Source organism: Cherax quadricarinatus, chromosome 4, assembly GCF_038502225.1.
Source record: "Cherax quadricarinatus isolate ZL_2023a chromosome 4, ASM3850222v1, whole genome shotgun sequence".
Classification (NCBI taxonomy): Eukaryota; Metazoa; Arthropoda; class Malacostraca; order Decapoda; family Parastacidae; genus Cherax; species Cherax quadricarinatus.
This window is the reverse complement of record NC_091295.1, coordinates 24,175,933-24,195,691: the sequence shown is the minus strand read 5'-3', so window position 1 is coordinate 24,195,691 and position 19,759 is coordinate 24,175,933. Positions and strand designations below refer to the sequence as shown.

At 44.9% G+C, this 19,759-nt stretch overlaps 1 protein-coding gene across 1 annotated transcript; it reads left to right on the top strand.

Annotated features, from left to right (window-relative positions):
• Window positions 1–1,447: 1,447 nt before the first annotated feature.
• On the top strand, window positions 1,448–19,472 carry LOC128684585 (vitelline membrane outer layer protein 1). The gene is made up of 5 exons (XM_053770890.2): window positions 1,448–1,527; window positions 2,069–2,211; window positions 3,283–3,439; window positions 13,199–13,381; window positions 19,122–19,472. The coding sequence occupies exons 1-5, from the start codon at window positions 1,485–1,487 to the stop codon at window positions 19,235–19,237; spliced, it is 642 nt and encodes a 213-aa protein (XP_053626865.1). The 5' UTR covers window positions 1,448–1,484; the 3' UTR covers window positions 19,238–19,472.
• The last annotated feature ends 287 nt before the right edge of the window (window positions 19,473–19,759 follow it).

Genomic DNA, 19,759 nt, shown 5'->3' with positions numbered 1-19,759 from the left:
ATAATGACTCCGACTGTTTGTTTGGAAGTTGGTTGGTTGGGTTATTTTAGCAGAATTTGTTATATCAATGTGTTATAATGTTTTTTGTGTGTACCTGACATTGTCTGCCACTTCTGTTTTGGATGTTATGTATTTAGTTTGTCTAGTTTTTTTTTAGTGATAAGTCTTTTTTTTTGTTTGTTTGTTTGTTCTAGTATAATCCAGTCTGTGCTGTAAGAACATATGTGCACATACATGTGTGTGTATATGTGCATGTGTATGTATATACATATATACATGATTATAGGACTTATTCCTACATGTTTTATGACTCCGACGTTCTATTTTGTAGTCGGTATGTTTTTTTTTTTTTCCCGTAAACGGGTTGGGTTTCTTACGGTAGAATTTCGTTATATCAATGTTAAAATGTTTTTTTTTTTTTTTGTTTATTGTGTGTGTACTGACATTGTCTGTCACGGTTTTGGATTTGCTAATTGTCGGCTTGTATCATGTGTATGTTGTTTTTAAATAAAATATAAAAAAAAAAAAAAAGTGAGAAATAATGGGTGAACCAGTAAGTAACGAGGGGGGGGGGTGGAAGGACCTGCAAATAATCATGACAAATGTACCACCAAAGATATACACCGCGAGTGTCTCGTTCCTCCAAGGTCATACGACGTGACCTCGATGATACAAGGGCACACGATGTGACCTCGGCGATACAAGGTCACACGACGTGTCCTCGACGACACAAGAGGTTACCATCTAGGGTGAGTTGCACACTGTGTTCCACCATGTAACTATTATATAGATTAGTGTAATGGCCCACTGCAGGTATTGCCACAGTGTAAAATATAGATAGTGAAGCAGCGCACTGCAGATGTTCCCACAGTGTACAATATAGACAGTGAAGTAGCCCACTGCAGGTGTTCCCACAGTGTAGAACAGAATAGTGAAGCAGCACACTGCAGGTGTTCCCACAGTGTAGAACAGAATAGTGAAGCAGCAGACTGCAGGTGTTCCCACAGTGTAGAACAGAATAGTGAAGCAGCACACTGCAGGTGTTCCCGTATTGTAGCATATAGAAGAGTGAAGCAGCAGACTGCAGGTGTTCCCACAGTGTAGAACAGAATAGTGAAGCAGCACACTGCAGATGTTTCCACAGTGTAACAGAGAATAGTGAAGGAGGGCGTTGCAGGTGTTTCCACTGTGTAACACATAATAGTGAAAGAGGACGCTGCAGGTGTTTCATACAGAATAATGTAGGAATTTAGTGCAGATGTGCCCAACTTAATTGAATAAACACAAACACAATACGCGCACGCACTGTAATATGGATGCTGGTGTTTGACTAAATATTGATTTGGACCATGTGAGAGCCTAACCATGTGTGTGTTTTTTTTTTTTTTTATCCCAGCCGAGAAACACCTGATACCAAGAGCTTTTCCCCACAGGTGAGTATATAAGCCCGACGTATAGACGCAGGCGCTGGTATTACATCATCAATGGCGCCCATCTGGCTGTTAGTTGTAGTTCCATACCTACTGGGTACGTTAGTGCTTGATGATTTAGGGCAGTCGTTCCCAACCTTTTAGTATGAAAGGGCCAAATTTAAAGTAGGGCCGCATTTTGTAATTTTTATGAATAATAATATTTTGTAACTGTTGACACTGTGCAGTGTGGAGCCTACATAAAACTGAATTTATAATTTCATGCGAGGGGGCAGGATCCATTTCCTAGAAAGGTCACAGGTTGGGGACTCCTGCATTAGATAAAAGCAAATCACTTGTTGTGAGTGCGTGTAGGGTGAGGGCAGATAAAAGACGTGGTGATGTACTTTGTAATCACCTCTGGTAAATTCCTCGGTAATCATTCCTAAATGGATTCTCTGCAGTTTATGAAGGAAATTACGAGGTTAAAAAGAAATTGACGGCCAAGATGGGAGTAATTCTCCCTCAACTCCAGGTTGACCCGTGTTGTGAACGCAGGTATGGTGTTGATGGTGGCTGGTGAGGCAGCAACACAAAGACATTCAAGTTTTCCTCAATCAGTGAAGGAGAACAAAAAATTCACATGTGTTTCTCACCAGGTGTGGTAGCTGGTAAAGGAACGAAGCAACCGAAGGAAGATATTCACTTTCCCCTCGCACTAGACTGGGCCATGAACTGGGGAGAATGGGGTCCCCAAGCATTCTGTCCTCAAGGAACATATGCCTACGCCTTCGAACTCAAGGTTATGAATTTCTATTAGCAGTACCAGTATTATGTAATACTAATAGCAGCAGCAGTAGTAATAGTAGTAGTAGTAGCAGTAGTAGTAGTAGTAGTAGTAGTAGTAGGAGTAGTAGTAGTAGTAGTAGTGTTTTAATGGGAAGCAGTGAATATGCAGAAGTCCTACAGTCTGGGAATGGGATTTAATTATTTTTGATCACAGGAAAGAGATATTAGCTCCAGTTCTTTGGATCAAGATCCCTTCATCAAGGACCTCCATTTCCCGTGATGGGATCTCTGTCAGAAAGAGAAGACTGAAATTTATCGGCTATAAACATCTGTGAAAGACAATACTAATGTGAGGAAGTCAAGGGGTTACACACTGACCCCAGCGACGTCTCTGCCCCGGGGGCAGCGACGTCTCTGCCCCGGGGGAAGATATTAATGGGAATATTAGTGGGGATATTAATGTTTTCTTTACACTCCCACAAAATGCACTAAATCCGTAAGGGGGTCAGTTGTGTTCAAATTAGTAAATATATGAAGTTTGATATAGCACCATCACCATCGAGGACTTGTTTGACCTCTCGATGGAGGTAACCTGAAGCTGGTGCCGGGCTCTTGATCCAAGGCATTAGACTCGTTCTACCCTTTGATCGAACCCATTTACCTCCCATTTCTCACGCACTGTTTAGATCCATCACTATTTGCAAACAAGTGATAAAACATGTATCTTTTTTTACCAAAAAGCAGTAAGATGCATGAAAGAACTCATGAAACAGAACAAGTGTTTCCTGACCCACAGCTGGAGCTTTCGGTCATCTGACCGAGGCCTTCCGCTGGCTTACCGGTCCAAGACGTAGTCAGACAAGCTGTGTGTTAAGACTCAGCACGAGGTCAGCAGACAGTCATGACACTTGATGGTGACAGGACAGTGTCTGAGGGACACTGTCCTGTTTCCTTTATCACACAATGTGTGAATTAGACGAATGTGCAGCTTTTCCGATCGTTGTCCATGTCTCTCATCACTGGTGTTGCATCTTGGTGAACAAAACACCACCTTGTACCAACCAGCTGTGTTTATCTTCCACAGGTGGAGAGTGAAGGTGCCATTGACGACACCTCCATGAATGGTATTATGTTGTACTGTCGAGCCCCACAGGACGTCGGCCATGATGGTGTTAAGCCCAAGGTGGGCACTCTCGAGTTCACCGTTACCTCCACCGTCCAGGAGTGGGGAGATTGGCAGGGTAAGTAGGGAGAGTGGCAGGGTAAGGGGGGAGAGTGGCAGGGTCAGTGGGGAGAGTGGCAGATAAGTGGAGAGATTGGCAGATAAGTGGGGAGAGTGGTAGGGTAAGTAGGGAGAGTGGCAGGGTAAGGGGAGAGTGGCAGGGTAAGTGGGGAGAGTGGCAGGGTAAGTGGGGAGAGTGGCAGGGCAAGTGAGGAGATTGACAGGGTAAGTGGGGAGATTGGCAGGGTAAGTGGGGAAATTTGCAGGGTTAGTGGGGAGAGTGGTAGGTAAGTGAGGAGAGTGAAAGGCACTTACTTTCCACAGGGTAAGTGGGGAGAGTGGCAGGGGAAGTGAGGAGAGAGGCAGGGCAAGTGGAGAGAGTGGCAGGGCAAGTGGGGAGAATGACAGAGTAAGTGGGGAGAATGACAGAATAAGTGGGAGAGTGGCAGGGTTAGTGTCAGTGGATACAGTGGTAACTGAGATGAGCTTCAAATGCCGAGTTACAGTTTTTCCCTGTATGCATCTGTCTGCAAAAACTTTAACAACGTAATACAGTTACAGACTGTGTATCTCTAGTAATGTTGTTTTACAAGCTGTAACCTACGAGTTACACGTGGAAAGTTAGTTAGTTTAGTTTAATATGTTTATGATGCACCCCATACCCATCCTGTGGGCGGTAGTCAAAAGATTACAGAGGTACATAATGGGTCCAGTGACTGGGCCTCAAAGTTTTGATAGCTGAGCAAGTTACAGAGGTAATGAATTCACAATTTACAAAGGTAATGAACTCACAATTTACAAAGGTAATGAACTCCAGGTAGGTCTAGTCACAATCATGACAAGTTACAAAGGTATTTACAGATTACAGAGGTACACAATGGGTCCAGGGACCGGGCTCCAAAGTTTTGATGGCTGAACTAGGTACAAGGTAATGAACTCACAAGTTACAGAGGTAATGAACTCACAAGTTACAACGGTAATGAATACTGTAAGAATGGTTACTTACGTTTCACGAGGAAAGAACTCTTCTTTTCTCACTCCAAAACTTTCATATTCACAGCAAAAGTGTTGACAGCTCACCACCTTTTACTCTCTCTCATTACCCTCTTAAAATATCTTTTACTCTCCAAATGTTCCACCTTCCTTAAATCACTTTTGCTTTTTAAAAACCTCTCATATGCTAATTTGTTCTCCTTTACAACTCTCTTTACCTCGCTTTTCCACCAGTCGCTCTTCTTCCTTCCTGCACCCACTCTCCTATCTCCACAAATTTTTGCCACACACTCTAAAACTGTTTTGTTAAATCTACTCCATACCTCTCCGACCTTCTCATTATCTGTACTCACTCTAGTTCATCTTTCTCCCAACAGTTCCTTATATCTTACCCTAACTGCCTTCTCCTTCAATTTATAAACTTTCACTTCTTACTTACTGATGATTTTCTCCTTGTACCCCATCTAACTCTTACTCTCGCTGTAGCTACAACTAAACAATGATCTGATGTATCTGTTATCCCCTCTTAAAAACAAGCATATCCAAAACTTTACCAATTTAACCTTTTATCTACTAATACATAGTTTAACAAACTTATCATGAAGCTCTATATCATATTTCGTGTACTTGTTTTATTAAATATGTATTACTTATCACCAAATCTCTTTCTATACAAAATTCAATTATATTCCACCATTATCATTTGCGTCTGGCACCCCAGACTTGCCTACTGTGCCATATACAACACTTTCTTTCACTTCGGCATTTAGGTTCACCACAGTTCAACAACATGCCGGGTTTCACAATCCCCGCATCACCATCTTCCACTGAGATTCTCAGATCCACTGCAAATGTAACCAACATTGTCGTTGCTCCACCGTTACCTCAACCTCCACCAGACACTGAGTTGGCCCAACCAGAGACCTCTGAGACCTCAGAAGAACCCACCAACGAGAACCAACCCGAGACCTCTGAGACATCAAAAGAACCCACCAACGTGAACCCACCACCACCTGCCACCCCTACTACTACTGACCTATCAGTAACCCCGACTCGCCCAGCTCAACCCCCACTAGCATCAGTAGAGACCCTCAAACACGACTATGCCACGTTCTACACCACGAAACCATACAGTAGAGCTATGCCCTTCCCAGAACTCAGCCTACGACTCCGAGACAACTCTGCAAAGTACACCGTTCACGGAATTTCACCTCCAACTCTACAATCCATACTCGACATCCTCAACGATAAAATTCACATCAACTCCAAAATGAAGGTACTACACCTCTCAAGAGCAAAATTCAACACAGTCAGAAATGGCTCCGACAGCTGCAGTCTAATCATCACCTACCAGCAACCAAAGTCCCCCAGCGCTTTGCTCTTCAGCTAAAGCTGGGGAGTGGTTCCAAAACGACCCTGTTTTCCTAGACACCACTGCCCTTCCAGCCATCTGCCAGACATCTGAGAACCAGCCCTACTCTACAGACTCTGCTGCCTCCAGCACATCTCGCTCCAGCACAACCCCCTGCCGTACCTCTGCACATCACGCTCCAGAGTGGTCGGGCCACTCACCTATACTTCCCCACCTCCTGCTCCACCCTCCCAAACCTCTTCCATTTTTCCACCCCTCCCCTCCCTCTTCCTTCCCATTCTCACCAATCCTCAGATCAGAACCTCGTAAACCTCCTCGTTCACCACAGTTGGTTCATAACTCTCTAAACACTCACTTAACATCTTCCCAAATTTCCCTCTCTTCTCTACACTCCTCTCTTTCCCCAAGTGCATAAACACTTAATATAACCCACTTTGCGCATTCTACCCTTATTGTAATCCACAATCCTTGAATTTATACATTTATATTCGCTCATTCCCTTCCATAACTGATCATTCAACATTAATGCGACTCCATCCTTAGCTCTAATTCTCTCAGATACACCTGACCTAGTCTCATTTATTTTCCCCTCACTAAAAATCTACCTCTTTCAGCTTTTTCCAATTTAGGCTTAGATATCCAACTTTTCATTCATAACATTCACAGACAACTTTTTCTTATGTATACTACATCCACGCACATTCAGACTAGTCATTTTTCAATGTAAATTACTTTTTAAATTTACAAATTAATACAATAGAAAGATTTTTTTTTTTATATTTTATTTCAAACTCAGGTACAAAATATATGGGTACATAATCAATATGTAACAAGATAGAGGCAGTGAACAATAATCAACTGTGACTACACAGTACTGAAGAAGCACATATATAATGACAGAACTGGCTGCTGCACTCAAATCAAACACCGCTTGTACGTACTGTGCTTCACATGAACACCGCTTGTACGTACTGTGCTTCACACGAAAAGGTGGTCATACATACATATACATATATATATATATATATATATACATATACACACACATATATACATATATACATATATATATATACATACGTATACACATATATACATATACATATATACATATACACATATACATATACACATATACATACATATACACATACACATACATATACAACCCACCCAGTAAAGCTTACACTCCCCCCCCCCATGAAAACGTGCCACTTTCACCTTAGATACACAGTGACAAATCTCTTATACATACACATTTGTAAAAGCATTAAAAACTTCAATGACAATATATATATAAACACAATCCAGCCAGCTAAACGGCTGACACTATAATACAAGGAATGTCTGAACCTGATGGCTCACATCCACCATAGAACACAATCCACCCTACCCTCATATACCCTATGGTAATAATTAATATCGTGCACACTTCAACCCCCCCCCCCCCCATGCCTAGTAACTGTGTCTGCCATCACCCCTCATAACCACCAACAGTCCTTGATAGTAATTAGCGTCTTATAATATATCACCCTAAAAACACGCTACACACATAAACCTACCACAATAATAAATAAATTTACACATTATTCCCTCCAGCAGACAGATTATTTACACTGTCGGAGATAATCTATACATCACATCCTACAGAGAATGGACAACATTAGACATCTAAAATAATATGACATGTGTATCACATGACCTGCTATTGCAGAGATTACTTACACTCCTACCCCGCCCCCCCCAAATGAAAAACTGACCAGTTTCACCTGGCTATACACAAGATCAAAAACTCATTCACTTGAACATATATAATGAAAATGTGAAAAAACATCTGTAACAATATATAAGCAAAAACACCCCAGGCAAGATCTTACATTATATACAATACCAAAACGTTCCAATAGTTAAAAAACAGGTATGAAAACTCATTATTATGACAAGTTACATTGCTCATATACAGGTAGTCATGTATAATTACAGGTTAAATTATGCTTATATACTAACATGCTTATGTACATCCTTACAAAACATGAAGGAATCCTTAGATAAATTATAATCATCGGTGTTCACAATAACACCAAGACATTACATTGAATACCACATTGAATATCACCTCAACATCCTTCCTCACACAATTCCACACACACTCACACAATTCCACACACACACTCACACAATCGACCTCTGCAACCCCCCCCCCCCCCTGGGAAGGCCAGCCCGTTCATTCCCCTGACCGCTTATAAAGACCATAAATCCCTCAAAAGAAAGTCCCTGTAGCCCTCCGAGAAATCCCTCTCCCACCTTCTACCATATATTTCCCTGTTGCGACACTTTGTTCTATAAAAGGATGCTGCTATGGCCATCCTACGTTCCTCCGCCCCTTTGTCTCTCATTGCCCATGATATATACACAAAATCAACCATTAAGTAAGCCACAGCCCTTTGAACCTTTACCCCAACCCCACCTACATCTAAACTAAGAGCTCTCAAAACCGACAACCCTTTCCCCCCCACATACCGGATTACTTTCCCTAACCATTCCCGCACAATCCCTAGGCTTTCACAAAAATAAACTACATGAAAAGCTGATTCATCTACCCCACAAACCTGACACATCCCACCCTCCCTTATTCGCCTATTTCGTAAAACAACCCCAGACGGCAATATTCCGTGAAGAAACCTATACATTACCTCCCTCACGCGTGGCCGGATGCGTAACCCTTTTAATCGGCCCCAAATGTCTTCCCATGCGTACATCGGGTACACTCCTTCCGTTGCCACTACCACCCTAGGCCATATCTTCCTCTCCATGGACCCTACCCGCATGTTTCTCGGCTCTCTGACCATCATCAATAGACGCAACAACTCCTCACCATCTCTCAAATCTTGTCCCTTCCACCATCTCCGAAGATCTCCCTGCAGCATCCCCAACCCTCCACTCCCTTCCCCCCGAGCCCTTAGCAACCCATGTTTCACATATACACACTTCAACCTTCTTTCCAAATGAATTAACCCCAGCCCTCCCAAGGCCACCGGAAGTGTTACCACCTCTCTTTTCAACCAATCGCATCCTGAACCCCAGATAAAACGGAAAACTCTGCTCAACAATCTCCGGACATCCCCATACACCAAAGGGTACAAAGCTGCCACATGCCATATTTTACTGTACAAAAGCACATTGACCACAATGACCCTCTGGTGTAGCGTAAGATGTGTCGGCCTCAATCCTGACAATCTTCCCAATACCCTATCTACCACACCCTTTGAATTATTCTCCCTCGCCATCTGAGCATTACCCATATACACAACTCCACAAATTTTCACCCGGTCCACGACACTCCACCTCACCCCCCCACCCCCGCCCTCCTGCGCATCCCATTCACCCAATATCATGAGCTTTGATTTATGCACATTCACTGCCATACCTGTTGCCATCCCAAAAACATCTATAACTCTCTCCAGACCCTCCAATCCCTCCCTCCCACTCACTAGGACAGTTGTGTCATCAACGTAACCTATGATACTGGGACTCCCACCTCGTATGTCCTCCCTTACCCCCTCCTGTATGCACATTTCCACTGCCCTATAAAACGGATTCTGTAAACATGCAAATAATATTTGTGACAACGGGCAACCTTGCCTCAATCCCCTGCCCATTTTCACATGCAACCCCACCCTCCCATTTATCTGTACACACATCCCAGCTCCCCGATATAAAGTACGTGCCCAATTCACAATGTCCTCCCCGAACCCTTGCCACTCCATGATTCTCCACAGAGCCTCCCTCTCGACACTGTCATATGCCGTTCTCCAATCCAACGCCAATACCCCACGTTCCCCCTCTTGTGGACCCTCAATAAACCTTCTAATAACCCCATGCCCCTCATACATTGATCTCCCCGGAATCCCATATTGACCCCTCACTATTACCTTTCCAATGACCTTTTTTATACGATTTCCCAAAATTTTTGCAAAAAGTTTGTAGTCTGCACACATGAGTGATATCATCCGGTAATCTCTCACTGTGCACTGACTTTCACCCTTTGGCACCAAAACTACTAGTGCTGTCGCCTGCAAAGGTCCCAACGCACCCCTCTCTTTTATGATATTAAATAATTGCACCAAAAAATCTTTTAATACTCCCCAATGCTGTATGTAAAACTCCGCAGGCAGCCCATCTATCCCCGGTGCCTTACCCCTGCTCATACTCATTAAAGCCGTCCACACCTCGTCCTCCACAATAGGCCCCTGTAACTGTTCCCTGTCGTCCCTGTCCAGCACACTCCGCACCCATCCCCCTGTCTCTCTTAAAGCCCCCTCTCTCACACCCACACTCCTCATATGTGCACTAAGCCAAGAATCAACATACCCTCCCATCCCCTCCGTTGTCACCAAGTCTTGTCCCTCCCTATACCCCTCGATGTCCTCAAGAACTCTCAAACCCACCATTTCCATTGCAACGCGCCGGCGCCCCTGCCCTCGCAGGACACACGCCGATGGTCTATCACCCCACATGACCTCCTCCAACCCCCCTAAAACCCTTGCCGCATCAAACCTCTCATTTTGCACTTCCATTAGGCGTTCCTTCACTCCTTGTATGTCAGCCACAGGGGCTCCCATCCCCCCCCTTCCTCTCTCATAATACTCCCTTAACTGCCCCTCAAGATACCTAATAAGCCCATAAGCCAACTGATTCTCGTGCCTTCCCTGTCGGACATAGAACTCTCGAATCCTCGTCTTCGCCGTCACATCCCACCATCTCAACACATCCCCATTGACTTCCATCCCTTCCCATAAGCCTTTCCACCATTGTGCAAATAGGACCCTCCCCTCAACATCTTGAAGCAACCGAACATTCAATTTCCAATAACTCTTATACCTGTTCGGCCGACCCTCCCATCCCAAATCCACCAAAACACCTCTATGATCAGAAAAAAAGACATCCAAAACCCTTACACTCCGCACCACAGCTTTCCTTGTCACGTATATCCTGTCCAGCCGTGCAGCATACCCCTGCCTCACAAAGGTGTGCTGCACCTCCCACGCCGCCCCCCCCTCTACATCCACCAACCCCACCCCTGTTAACAGGTCCCTCAGAACGCCAGAACAATATCCTGCTCCCCTAGGTTCCACATCCTTGCGGCGTATAACGCAATTCCAGTCCCCTCCCACCACAGCTAATGCTGGAAGCGACCTTAAGTGATACACCAACACTTCACGTACAAACTCATTCTTCACTCGACTGTCCCCCTCCGCCGGACCATAAACACACACAAAAGACATCTTATCTCTTCCCCATGTCCCATCCACTCTTATAACCCTCCCCTCACCCCCCTCCTCACAATGATGTACAGTAAACGGGCTAGCCTCCCTCACCAAAATAGCCACTCCTCCTTTCAATCTCGTTGAGTGTGCCGCATATACAGTATACCCCTCAATCATCAACATACAACCCGGCTTGTGGTTGTGCTCTTGCACAAACACTACATCTACACCATACCTAATGAGCATCTCATGAAACCATTCACACTTCCTAGAATTTTTCAGACCATTAACATTTATAGAGAGACTCTTGAATTTGTCAATGGAGGTTTTCCTTTACGTATTGCACCACCTTTATCCCCCTTCCCCTTTATACGCCCTTGATCTTCAATCACCATTCTGTGATCTGCTTTCACATGCCCCTTGCCCCTGGACCCCCCAGGTCCATGCTCAACCACTTCAGCCCAAACCTTTTTGCCCGAACGCTGTGCCGGAGTGAGCACATCCACATCGTCCACGTCCGAGGGCACTGCCGCTCTCTTCCGCGACACTCGAGCCTTTCTTCCCGCCTCCACCTGGAAGCCATCCCCGTGCACTTCCGCCACCACTGTGCCAATTTGCAACCCAGCCTCAACCTGGGTCTCTGACATGCCTCCCCCCCTCTCACCACCTGGAACCCCAGCAGCATCCAGGGCACCCACAAGCCCCTCAACTGTGACCTCTCCTGGGGTCCCTAACAGGTCGTGGAGGACTGAATCAATGGTAGCCTCCACGGCCCTGTCCTCACCCAGTGACACCACATCTTTGGTTGCCGGTGCCTGCCCGGTAGTGCATGTCTCTCTCGGAAGAGTTACACACTCTTCCTCCCTCAAGGCCTCCTCGACCTCCACACTCCAAGCCTTGTTCAAGGAAACCGACTCAGGTCGTGCCAAATCCAACGTCCCAAGGTCCTCTGATGCCTCCTTATGCTGCTCCTTCGCCTGTGTACCCTGTTGCTTAACACACTGCGCAGCAATGTGATCATATGCACCACATAATCGACAGGTACGTTGTTGCCCTGCGTAAGTCACCATTACCTGAGTCCTGAAGTCTTCTAGGAAAATATAGGAAGGAATAGGATGCCTCAATGTCATTTTTAAGGAAAAACTTCCTTCAGGCATCCCAGAATATGATCCTTCCTTCCATTTCCCCAATGTCGCCATATGAACAGTCCCAAACTTCTCGAAGACGGCACGTAGGTCTGCCTCATTAGCCTCAAAGGGTACATTTTTTATCTTCACCCACGTATAATGGCGGGACACATCATGTAGCCTTACCGTCACTGCAGGATTCACTGGTACACAAAGATCTTGGAACCTGGCGACTATGTCCTCATATACACTTGCATTGAGAAATTTCACAAAAATTCTATATGCCCCGTTCAAGGCTACACCATACAGCTCTTCGTTGGCAATGCCGTATGTGTCCCTGATGATGGCAGGTAATAAAACTTGAGCTGAGTGGGCATGCACAGCCCCACGCACCACTTCAATGCCGACAGTGTTTACCCTTCTTCTTGCCGGCTGCGCCATTTTGAGAAAACAAAGTTGTCACCGGCTGACAGCAGAGGGCAGGCTCAGCTCACGTCCGCTCGTCCCAAAGGTTGAGCGACGAATCTGTAGAAAGATTTACTAGCCTTTATTCCCAGCATTTTAGTCGCCTTCTACGACAGGAATGGCTAACGGAGGAAGGATTCTTCTCCACTTCACTCCACTCACATATGGTTATACATAGTACGCTGTACTATGCTATTCACACCAACTCCAAGGTTGAGGGACTGATTACCTCATCTTTTGTATAATAATTCTATTGTCTTCAAAATATGTCCTAGAATTTGTATTGATAAAGCCACTGGATGGCGAAACGTCTACATTAAAGATACCCAGATGTTGCACATGTGTCTGATTTTCATATAGTACACTACAGAGTTTATAGGTTGCAACGCTGACAGCTGTCAGTCATACACTGGCGAGTGACACTGGCGAGTGTACGCAGGTTCAGTCCAGGACAACGTAACAATGCCATTGTCCTTGTGATCTTCGGTGTTTGGATTTTAAGATTTTGATATACTGAAATTGTGTGTTTTTTTCCTCTGTTGTACTGTTGTAAGGTAAGAGAGAGTGTCCTGAGGGTTTCCTTACGGGAGTGATGATGAAGAGCGAGGCAGAGCAGGGCATCCTGGACGACACGGCCGCCAACGACCTGGAGATGCAGTGTAACTGGTCAGACTTTACCATCAACGGTGGCGGCAACCACTGGGGAACCTGGAGCAGCTATGCCACCTGTCCTCAGGGTCAGTCATAATAGTCCCTCCTCAGGGTCAGTCATACCAATCCCTCCTCAGGGTCAGTCACACAATCCCTCTTTAGAGCTCTGCAGGTCACCAGTGTAGAGCTTTCCATGTCACCTGTTTAGAGATCTGCAGTAAATATCAGTGAAGAGCTCTGGAGGTCGCCAGTGTAGAACGCTGCAGGTCACCAGTGTAGAGCTTTGTAGGTCACCAGTGTGGAACTTTGCAGGTCACCAGTGTAGAGCTCCAGTGGAGGTTTCCTTTCATTTCTTACCTCAGTCTTCTGAAATGAGAGCAACAAGCAATGTAAAGCTCCCGTGTAGAGTTCCACCAGTGTAGAGCTCCCGTGTAGAGTTCCACCAGTGTAGAGCTCCCGTGTAGAGTTCCACCAGCGTAGAGCACCAGTCATCAGTGTAGAGCTCCCGTGTAGAGCTCCCATGTAGAGTTCCACCAGTGTAGAGCTCCACCGTGTAGAGTTCCAGTCACCAGTGTAAAGCACCACCAGTGTCTTATCAGTACACTGATACAAACAGCAGAAGGCGGCTCTCTCTTTTCATACAGTGTGACTTATCGTGTGGTGGTGTGGAGGTAGGTACAGGAGGTTACCAGGTCAGGGTCCCGGGCCAGGTGTGGTGGGTGATGAAGAAAGGGGTGACGAGAAATGTCACCAGGCTTACTCGTGAGACGCGTACACATGTAGATGTGTATGTGCCCTGGTTCTGCTCTATGGTGTTACTTTTTCCAGTGACTGCGGCATCTATGTATCTTCTCCTCGTTGTATCTTCTGTTTAGTGATCACTTTAGTGTCATTGCACATCTGTCTTGATGCTTGATGCATTAATTGTTAGTACAGAATTTTCGTGTTTGTCATGCGTTGATACGCGATGTCAATATAATATTTTCAATTTTGATTACCTCTTTAAACCCATGGTGATAATTTTCCTGGTCCCACTGTTTTGTGTCAGTGTCCAAGAATACTTTTTAACCGCTTTTAGTTATTTCAGTGCCATCTGTTTCAATACAGTGTTGTCGCCTCTACGGGTCGTCATCACAAGCACTCTGGTGTCTTTTATTTTCCACATGTTTCTGCGTCTTAACCATCTATTATATTATCAGTCTTTTAGAATTTATCCCTCATTATTCGATCACGCTTTACAAATATACAAATAAGTACTTTTGTGTGTACTCACTAGTTGTACTTACCTAGTTGTACTCACCTAGTTGAGGTTGCAGGGGTCGATTCCCAGCTCCTGGCCCCGCCTCTTCACTGGTCGCTACTAGGTCACTCTCCCTGAACCGTGAGCTTTATCATACCTCTGCTTAAAGCTATGTATGGATCCTGCCTCCACTACATCGCTTCCCAAACTATTCCACTTCCTGACTACTCTGTGGCTGAAGAAATACTTCCTAACATCCCTGTGATTCATCTGTGTCTTCAACTTCCAACTGTGTCCCCTTGTTGTTGTGTCCCGTCTCTGGAACATCCTGTCTTTGTCCACCTTGTCAATTCCTCTCGGTATTTTGTAAGTCGTTATCATGTCCCCCCTATCTCTCCTGTCCTCCAGTGTCGTCAGGTCGATTTCCCTTAACCTCTCCTCGTAGGACATACCCCTTAGCTCTGGGACTAATCTTGTTACAAACCTTTCTAGTTTCTTTACGTGCTTGGCTAGGTGTGGGTTCCAGACTGGTGCCGCATACTCCAATATGGGCCTAAAGTACACGGTGTACAGGGTCTTGAACGATTCCTTATTAAGATGTCGGAATGCTGTTCTGAGGTTTCCTAGGCGCCCATATGCTGCAGCAGTTATTTGGTTGATGTGTGCCTCAGGAGATGTGCCTGGTGTTATACTCACCCAGAGATCTTTTTCCTTGAATGAAGTTTGTAGTCTCTGGCCCTCTAGACTGTACTCCGTCTGCGGTCTTCTTTGCCCTTCCCCAATCTTCATGACTTTGCACTTGGTGGGGTTGAATTCCAGGAGCCAATTGGTGGACCAGGTCTGCAACCTGTCCAGATCCCTTTGTAGTTCTGCCTGGTCTTTGACCGAATGAATTCTTCTCATCAACTTCACGTCATCTGCAAACAGCGACACTTCGGAGTCTATTCCTTCCGTCATGTCGTTCACAAATACCAGAAACAGCACTGGTCCTAGGACTGACCCCTGTGGGACCCCGCTGGTCACAGGCGCCCACTCTGACACCTCGCCACGTACCATGACTCGCTGCTGTCTTCCTGACAAGTATTCGCTGATCCATTGTAGTGCCTTCCCTGTTATCCCTGCCTGGTCCTCCAGTTTTTGCACTAATCTCTTGTGTGGAACTGTGTCAAACGCCTTCTTACAGTCCAAGAGAATGCAATCTACCCACCACTCTCTCTCTTGTCTTTCTGCTGTCACCCTGTCATAGAACTCCAGTAGGTTTGTGACACAGGATTTCCCATCCCTGAAACCATGTTGGCTGCTGTTGATGAGATTATTCCTTTCTAGGTGTTCCGCCACTCTTCTCCTGATAATTTTCTCCATGACTTTGCATACTATACATGTCAGTGGCACTTGTCTGTAGTTTAGTGCTTCATGTCTGTCTCCTTTTTTAAAAATTGGGATTACATTTGCTGTCTTCCATGCCTCAGGCAATCTCCCTGTTTCAATAGATGTGTTGAATATTGTTGTTAAGGGTTCACATAGCTCCTCTGCTCCCTCTCTCAGGACCCATGGAGAGATGTTTTCCGGCCCCATTGCCTTTGAGGTATCTAGCTCATTCAGAAGCCACTTCACTTCTTCCTCGGTTGTGTACTGTGTCCAGCACCTGGTGGTGTACCCCACCTCTCCATCTTTATGGAGCCCCTTCTATCTCCTCTGTGAATACTTTTTTGAATCTCATGTTGAGTTCCTCACACACTTCACAGTCTTTTCTTGTTGTTTTTCCTCCCTCCTTCCTTCCTTAGCCTGATTACCTGGTCCTTGACTGTTGTTTTCCTCCTGATGTGGCTGTAGAACAGCTTTGGGTCAGATTTGGCTATCGCTCCTATGTCGTTTTCATATTGTCGTTGGGCCTCCCTTCTTATTTGTGCATTTTCATTTCTGGCTCTACGATTGCTCTCCTTATTTTCCTGGGTCCTTTGCCTTCTATACTTCTTCCATTCCCTAGCACACTTGGTTTTTGCCTCCCTGCACCTTTGGGTGAACCATTGGCTCATCCTGGCCTTTTCATTATTCCTGTTACCCTTGGGCACAAAACTATCCTCAGCTTCCTTGCATATTGTTGTTACATATTCCATCATCTCATTTACTGGCTTCCCTGCCAGTTCTCTGTCCCACTGAACCCCGTTCAGGAAGTTCCTCATTCCCGTGTAGTCCCCTTTCTTGTAGTTTGGCTTCATTTGCCTGGGCCTTCCTGCTTTTCCCTCCACTTGTAGCTCTACTGTGTATTCAAAGCTTAAAACTACATGATCGCTGGCCCCAAGGGGTCTTTCATATGTGATGTCCTCAATATCTGCACTACTAAAGGTGAATACTAGATCCAGTCTTCCTGGTTCATCCTCTAATCTCTCTCTCTTGTAGTGTCCCTTACCTGTTGGTACATGAAGTTTTCCAGTACCACCTCCATCATCTTAGCCCTCCGTGTATCTTGGCCCCCATGTGACTCCAAATTCTCCCAATCTATTTCCTTGTGGTTAAAGTCACCCATGATCAGTAGCTTTGCCCTGCACGCATGAGCCCTTCTGGCCAATGCAGCCAATGTGTCAACCATCGCTCTGTTGCTCTCATCATACTCTTGCCTTGGCCTCCTGCTGTTCTGTGGTGGGTTATACATCACTTCAATTACCACCTTGGGACCTCCAGACTGGAGCGTTCCCGCTATGTAATCACTTGCTTCTCCACGGTCTCCTCTCTCCAGCTCATCAAAATTTCATTGATTTTTGATCAGCAGTGCCACTCCTCCACCCCTCTTGTTCCTTCTGTCTTTCCTCAGGATCTGGTATCCTGTTGGAAAGATGGCATCCATTATCATACCTGTAAGCTTGGTTTCTGTGAGAGCTATGATGTCCAGTAATGCCTCTTTGACTCTTTCGTGCCACTCCTCCCACTTACTTGTTATTCCATCCGCGTTTGTGTACCATACCTTCAGTTTCCTCTCCAAAACTGTGGTTTGGGGGCCTGTGAGGGTGGGGAACCTGGAAGTGCACTGTGGGATTCTATAACTGAGTGTGGGGTGGGAGCTGTGAGTATGGATTGTAGTTTGTGTTGGGATGGTGTGATAGGTTGTGAGGTTCTGGGGATGGTTCTGTGTGTGCTTGCCCTTGTTGCTCTGCCCTGCTCTGATTGACCTCTGCTGGTTCTGTCCTTGTCTCCCTTCCTAGCTCCTTTTGCTTTTTTTGTCCTCTCCCTCAGCTGCTGTCGTTCTGTTTGTGTTCTGTCTCTGTCTAGGAACACCCTCTTGTACTCTGGCGAGTACTTCAACTGTGGTTTCTCTTGGAGGATCCTGTTCTGCACTGCTTCTGTCCTGAAAATCAGCTTGATTGGTCATTTTCACCCCTTCAAGTACCCACTATTTTCTGAAAATTTACAATCTCGTCCATGTCTTCTTCACCTATTTCTGTGATGATGTTCTGAATCTCCTTTCTTTCTGCCTGCCATCTTTCAGTGTGTGTCCTTCCTTCGCTCTCCTGAAGCACATGAATAAACACTGATTTTGCCCTTTCCTCCTCCCACTGCCTTTCCCACTGTGACTCGGGTTCCTGTCTGTACATGGCCATTTTCTCCCTTGTTTTTTTTTCCAGTAGCTCTTGGTAGCATGGTTGTGCCTCTGCATTTGACCTATCACCCTCTCCATCTGCACCCAGCTGCTCTCCCCTTTCACTCCTTGGCCCTGCTTGGCAGTCTGATATGACCTTAACATAATTCATATCTCCTTCCTTCCTGATCGGCCTCACAGCTTCATATGCTGTGTCTTCTCTGGTCAATACCCCTGTAACTCACTTCAGCCTGTTTACCTCATCTTCTAGGACCCTTATCCTGGCTACTGCAGTTTTGCTTTGTGCCTCCCAATTCTTCTTCTCCTCCTTCTCCAATTTCTCAGAAAGCTCTGTCTCCATTTTTGCAGAAAGGTCTCTTAATTTTCTCTCCCACTCTTGTTCCATCCTTTTCCACTGCTCCTCCATCCACTCCTCCCTACCAGAACCATTCTCATCTGTTCCCTGGTTCCTTCGAGTCCCCACCATTTTTTTTTTTTTTTGGTGTGTACTCACCTAGTTGAGGTTGCGGGGGTCGAGTCCGAGCTCCTGGCCCCGCCTCTTCACTGATCGCTGTGTGTGTGTGTGTGTGTGTGTGTGTGTGTGTGTGTGTGTGTGTGTGTGTGTGTGTGTGTGTGTGTGTGTCAGCGTCACCTATTCAAAAGTTTGTCAGTACAGTCAATTTCACAAGTTAAAGTAAGCAGATTATAGCTTTGGACTAATATTTTTTTTAGGGTTACTGGACCAAAAGCTGCAGTCAAATACTAGGCATCGAACGTCACTTAAGGATCTTTTTAATCCAATTTATTGCAAACAAAAACTTCAGGGAAATTATTAATTAAAATTTTTAATGATTTTAGTGTAAAATATGAAAAAATGACGTAAGTGCTAGAAATATCATAAATGGAGATACTACCACACCTGGTGTGTTACTGAGGACGGGCCATGTGTGATATAGATGGGGATACATACTACCATACCTGGTGTGTGACGTTAAGCTAAACTTTACTTCAGGATGGGTCATATGTGGTATAGAAACGAAGGTGGAGGCAGCGTCCGCTATGGACGACACAGCCCTCAACAACGTCATCTTCTATTGCTGTGATGCTGCTGACTCTCTTAACGCTTAGACTCCAGACACCTCCCACATCAGCCCTGCTTTCATTCAGCCACTAATTATATATATATATATATATATATATATATATATATATATATATATATATATATATATATATATATATATATATATATATATATATATATATATATATATTAAAGATAAAATTTATTATCTAGGTGATAAACCAAATGTCAATGAACGAATGTTCAACGTAAATGACGTGAAATAAAACACTAACCCCCTATATTACCTTCATTGATACTGCCTTTTATGTTATCCTGTTTACACAGTATTTTAAATTGTCATTGTTTACACTGCCTTTTATATTATCCTTGTTTACTCTGTCTTTTATATTTGTTTACACTTCCTTTTACATTACCATTGTTTACACTGCCTTTTCTATTACCCTTTATTTACACTGCATTTTATACTACCATTGTTTACACTGCCTTTTCTATTACCCTTGTTTACACTGCCTTTTCTATTACCCTTGTTTACACTGCCTTTTCTATTACCCTTGTTTACACTG

Bases quoted from the DNA above. Each gene is read 5' to 3' on its own strand.
- LOC128684585 (XM_053770890.2), top strand. From the start codon at position 1,485: ATGGCGCCCATCTGGCTGTTAGTTGTAGTTCCATACCTACTGG. The intron at 1,528-2,068 runs GTACGTTAGTGC...GTTTCTCACCAG, and splicing joins TGTAGTTCCATACCTACTGG to GTGTGGTAGCTGGTAAAGGA. The intron at 13,382-19,121 runs GTCAGTCATAAT...ACTTTACTTCAG, and splicing joins CTATGCCACCTGTCCTCAGG to GATGGGTCATATGTGGTATA.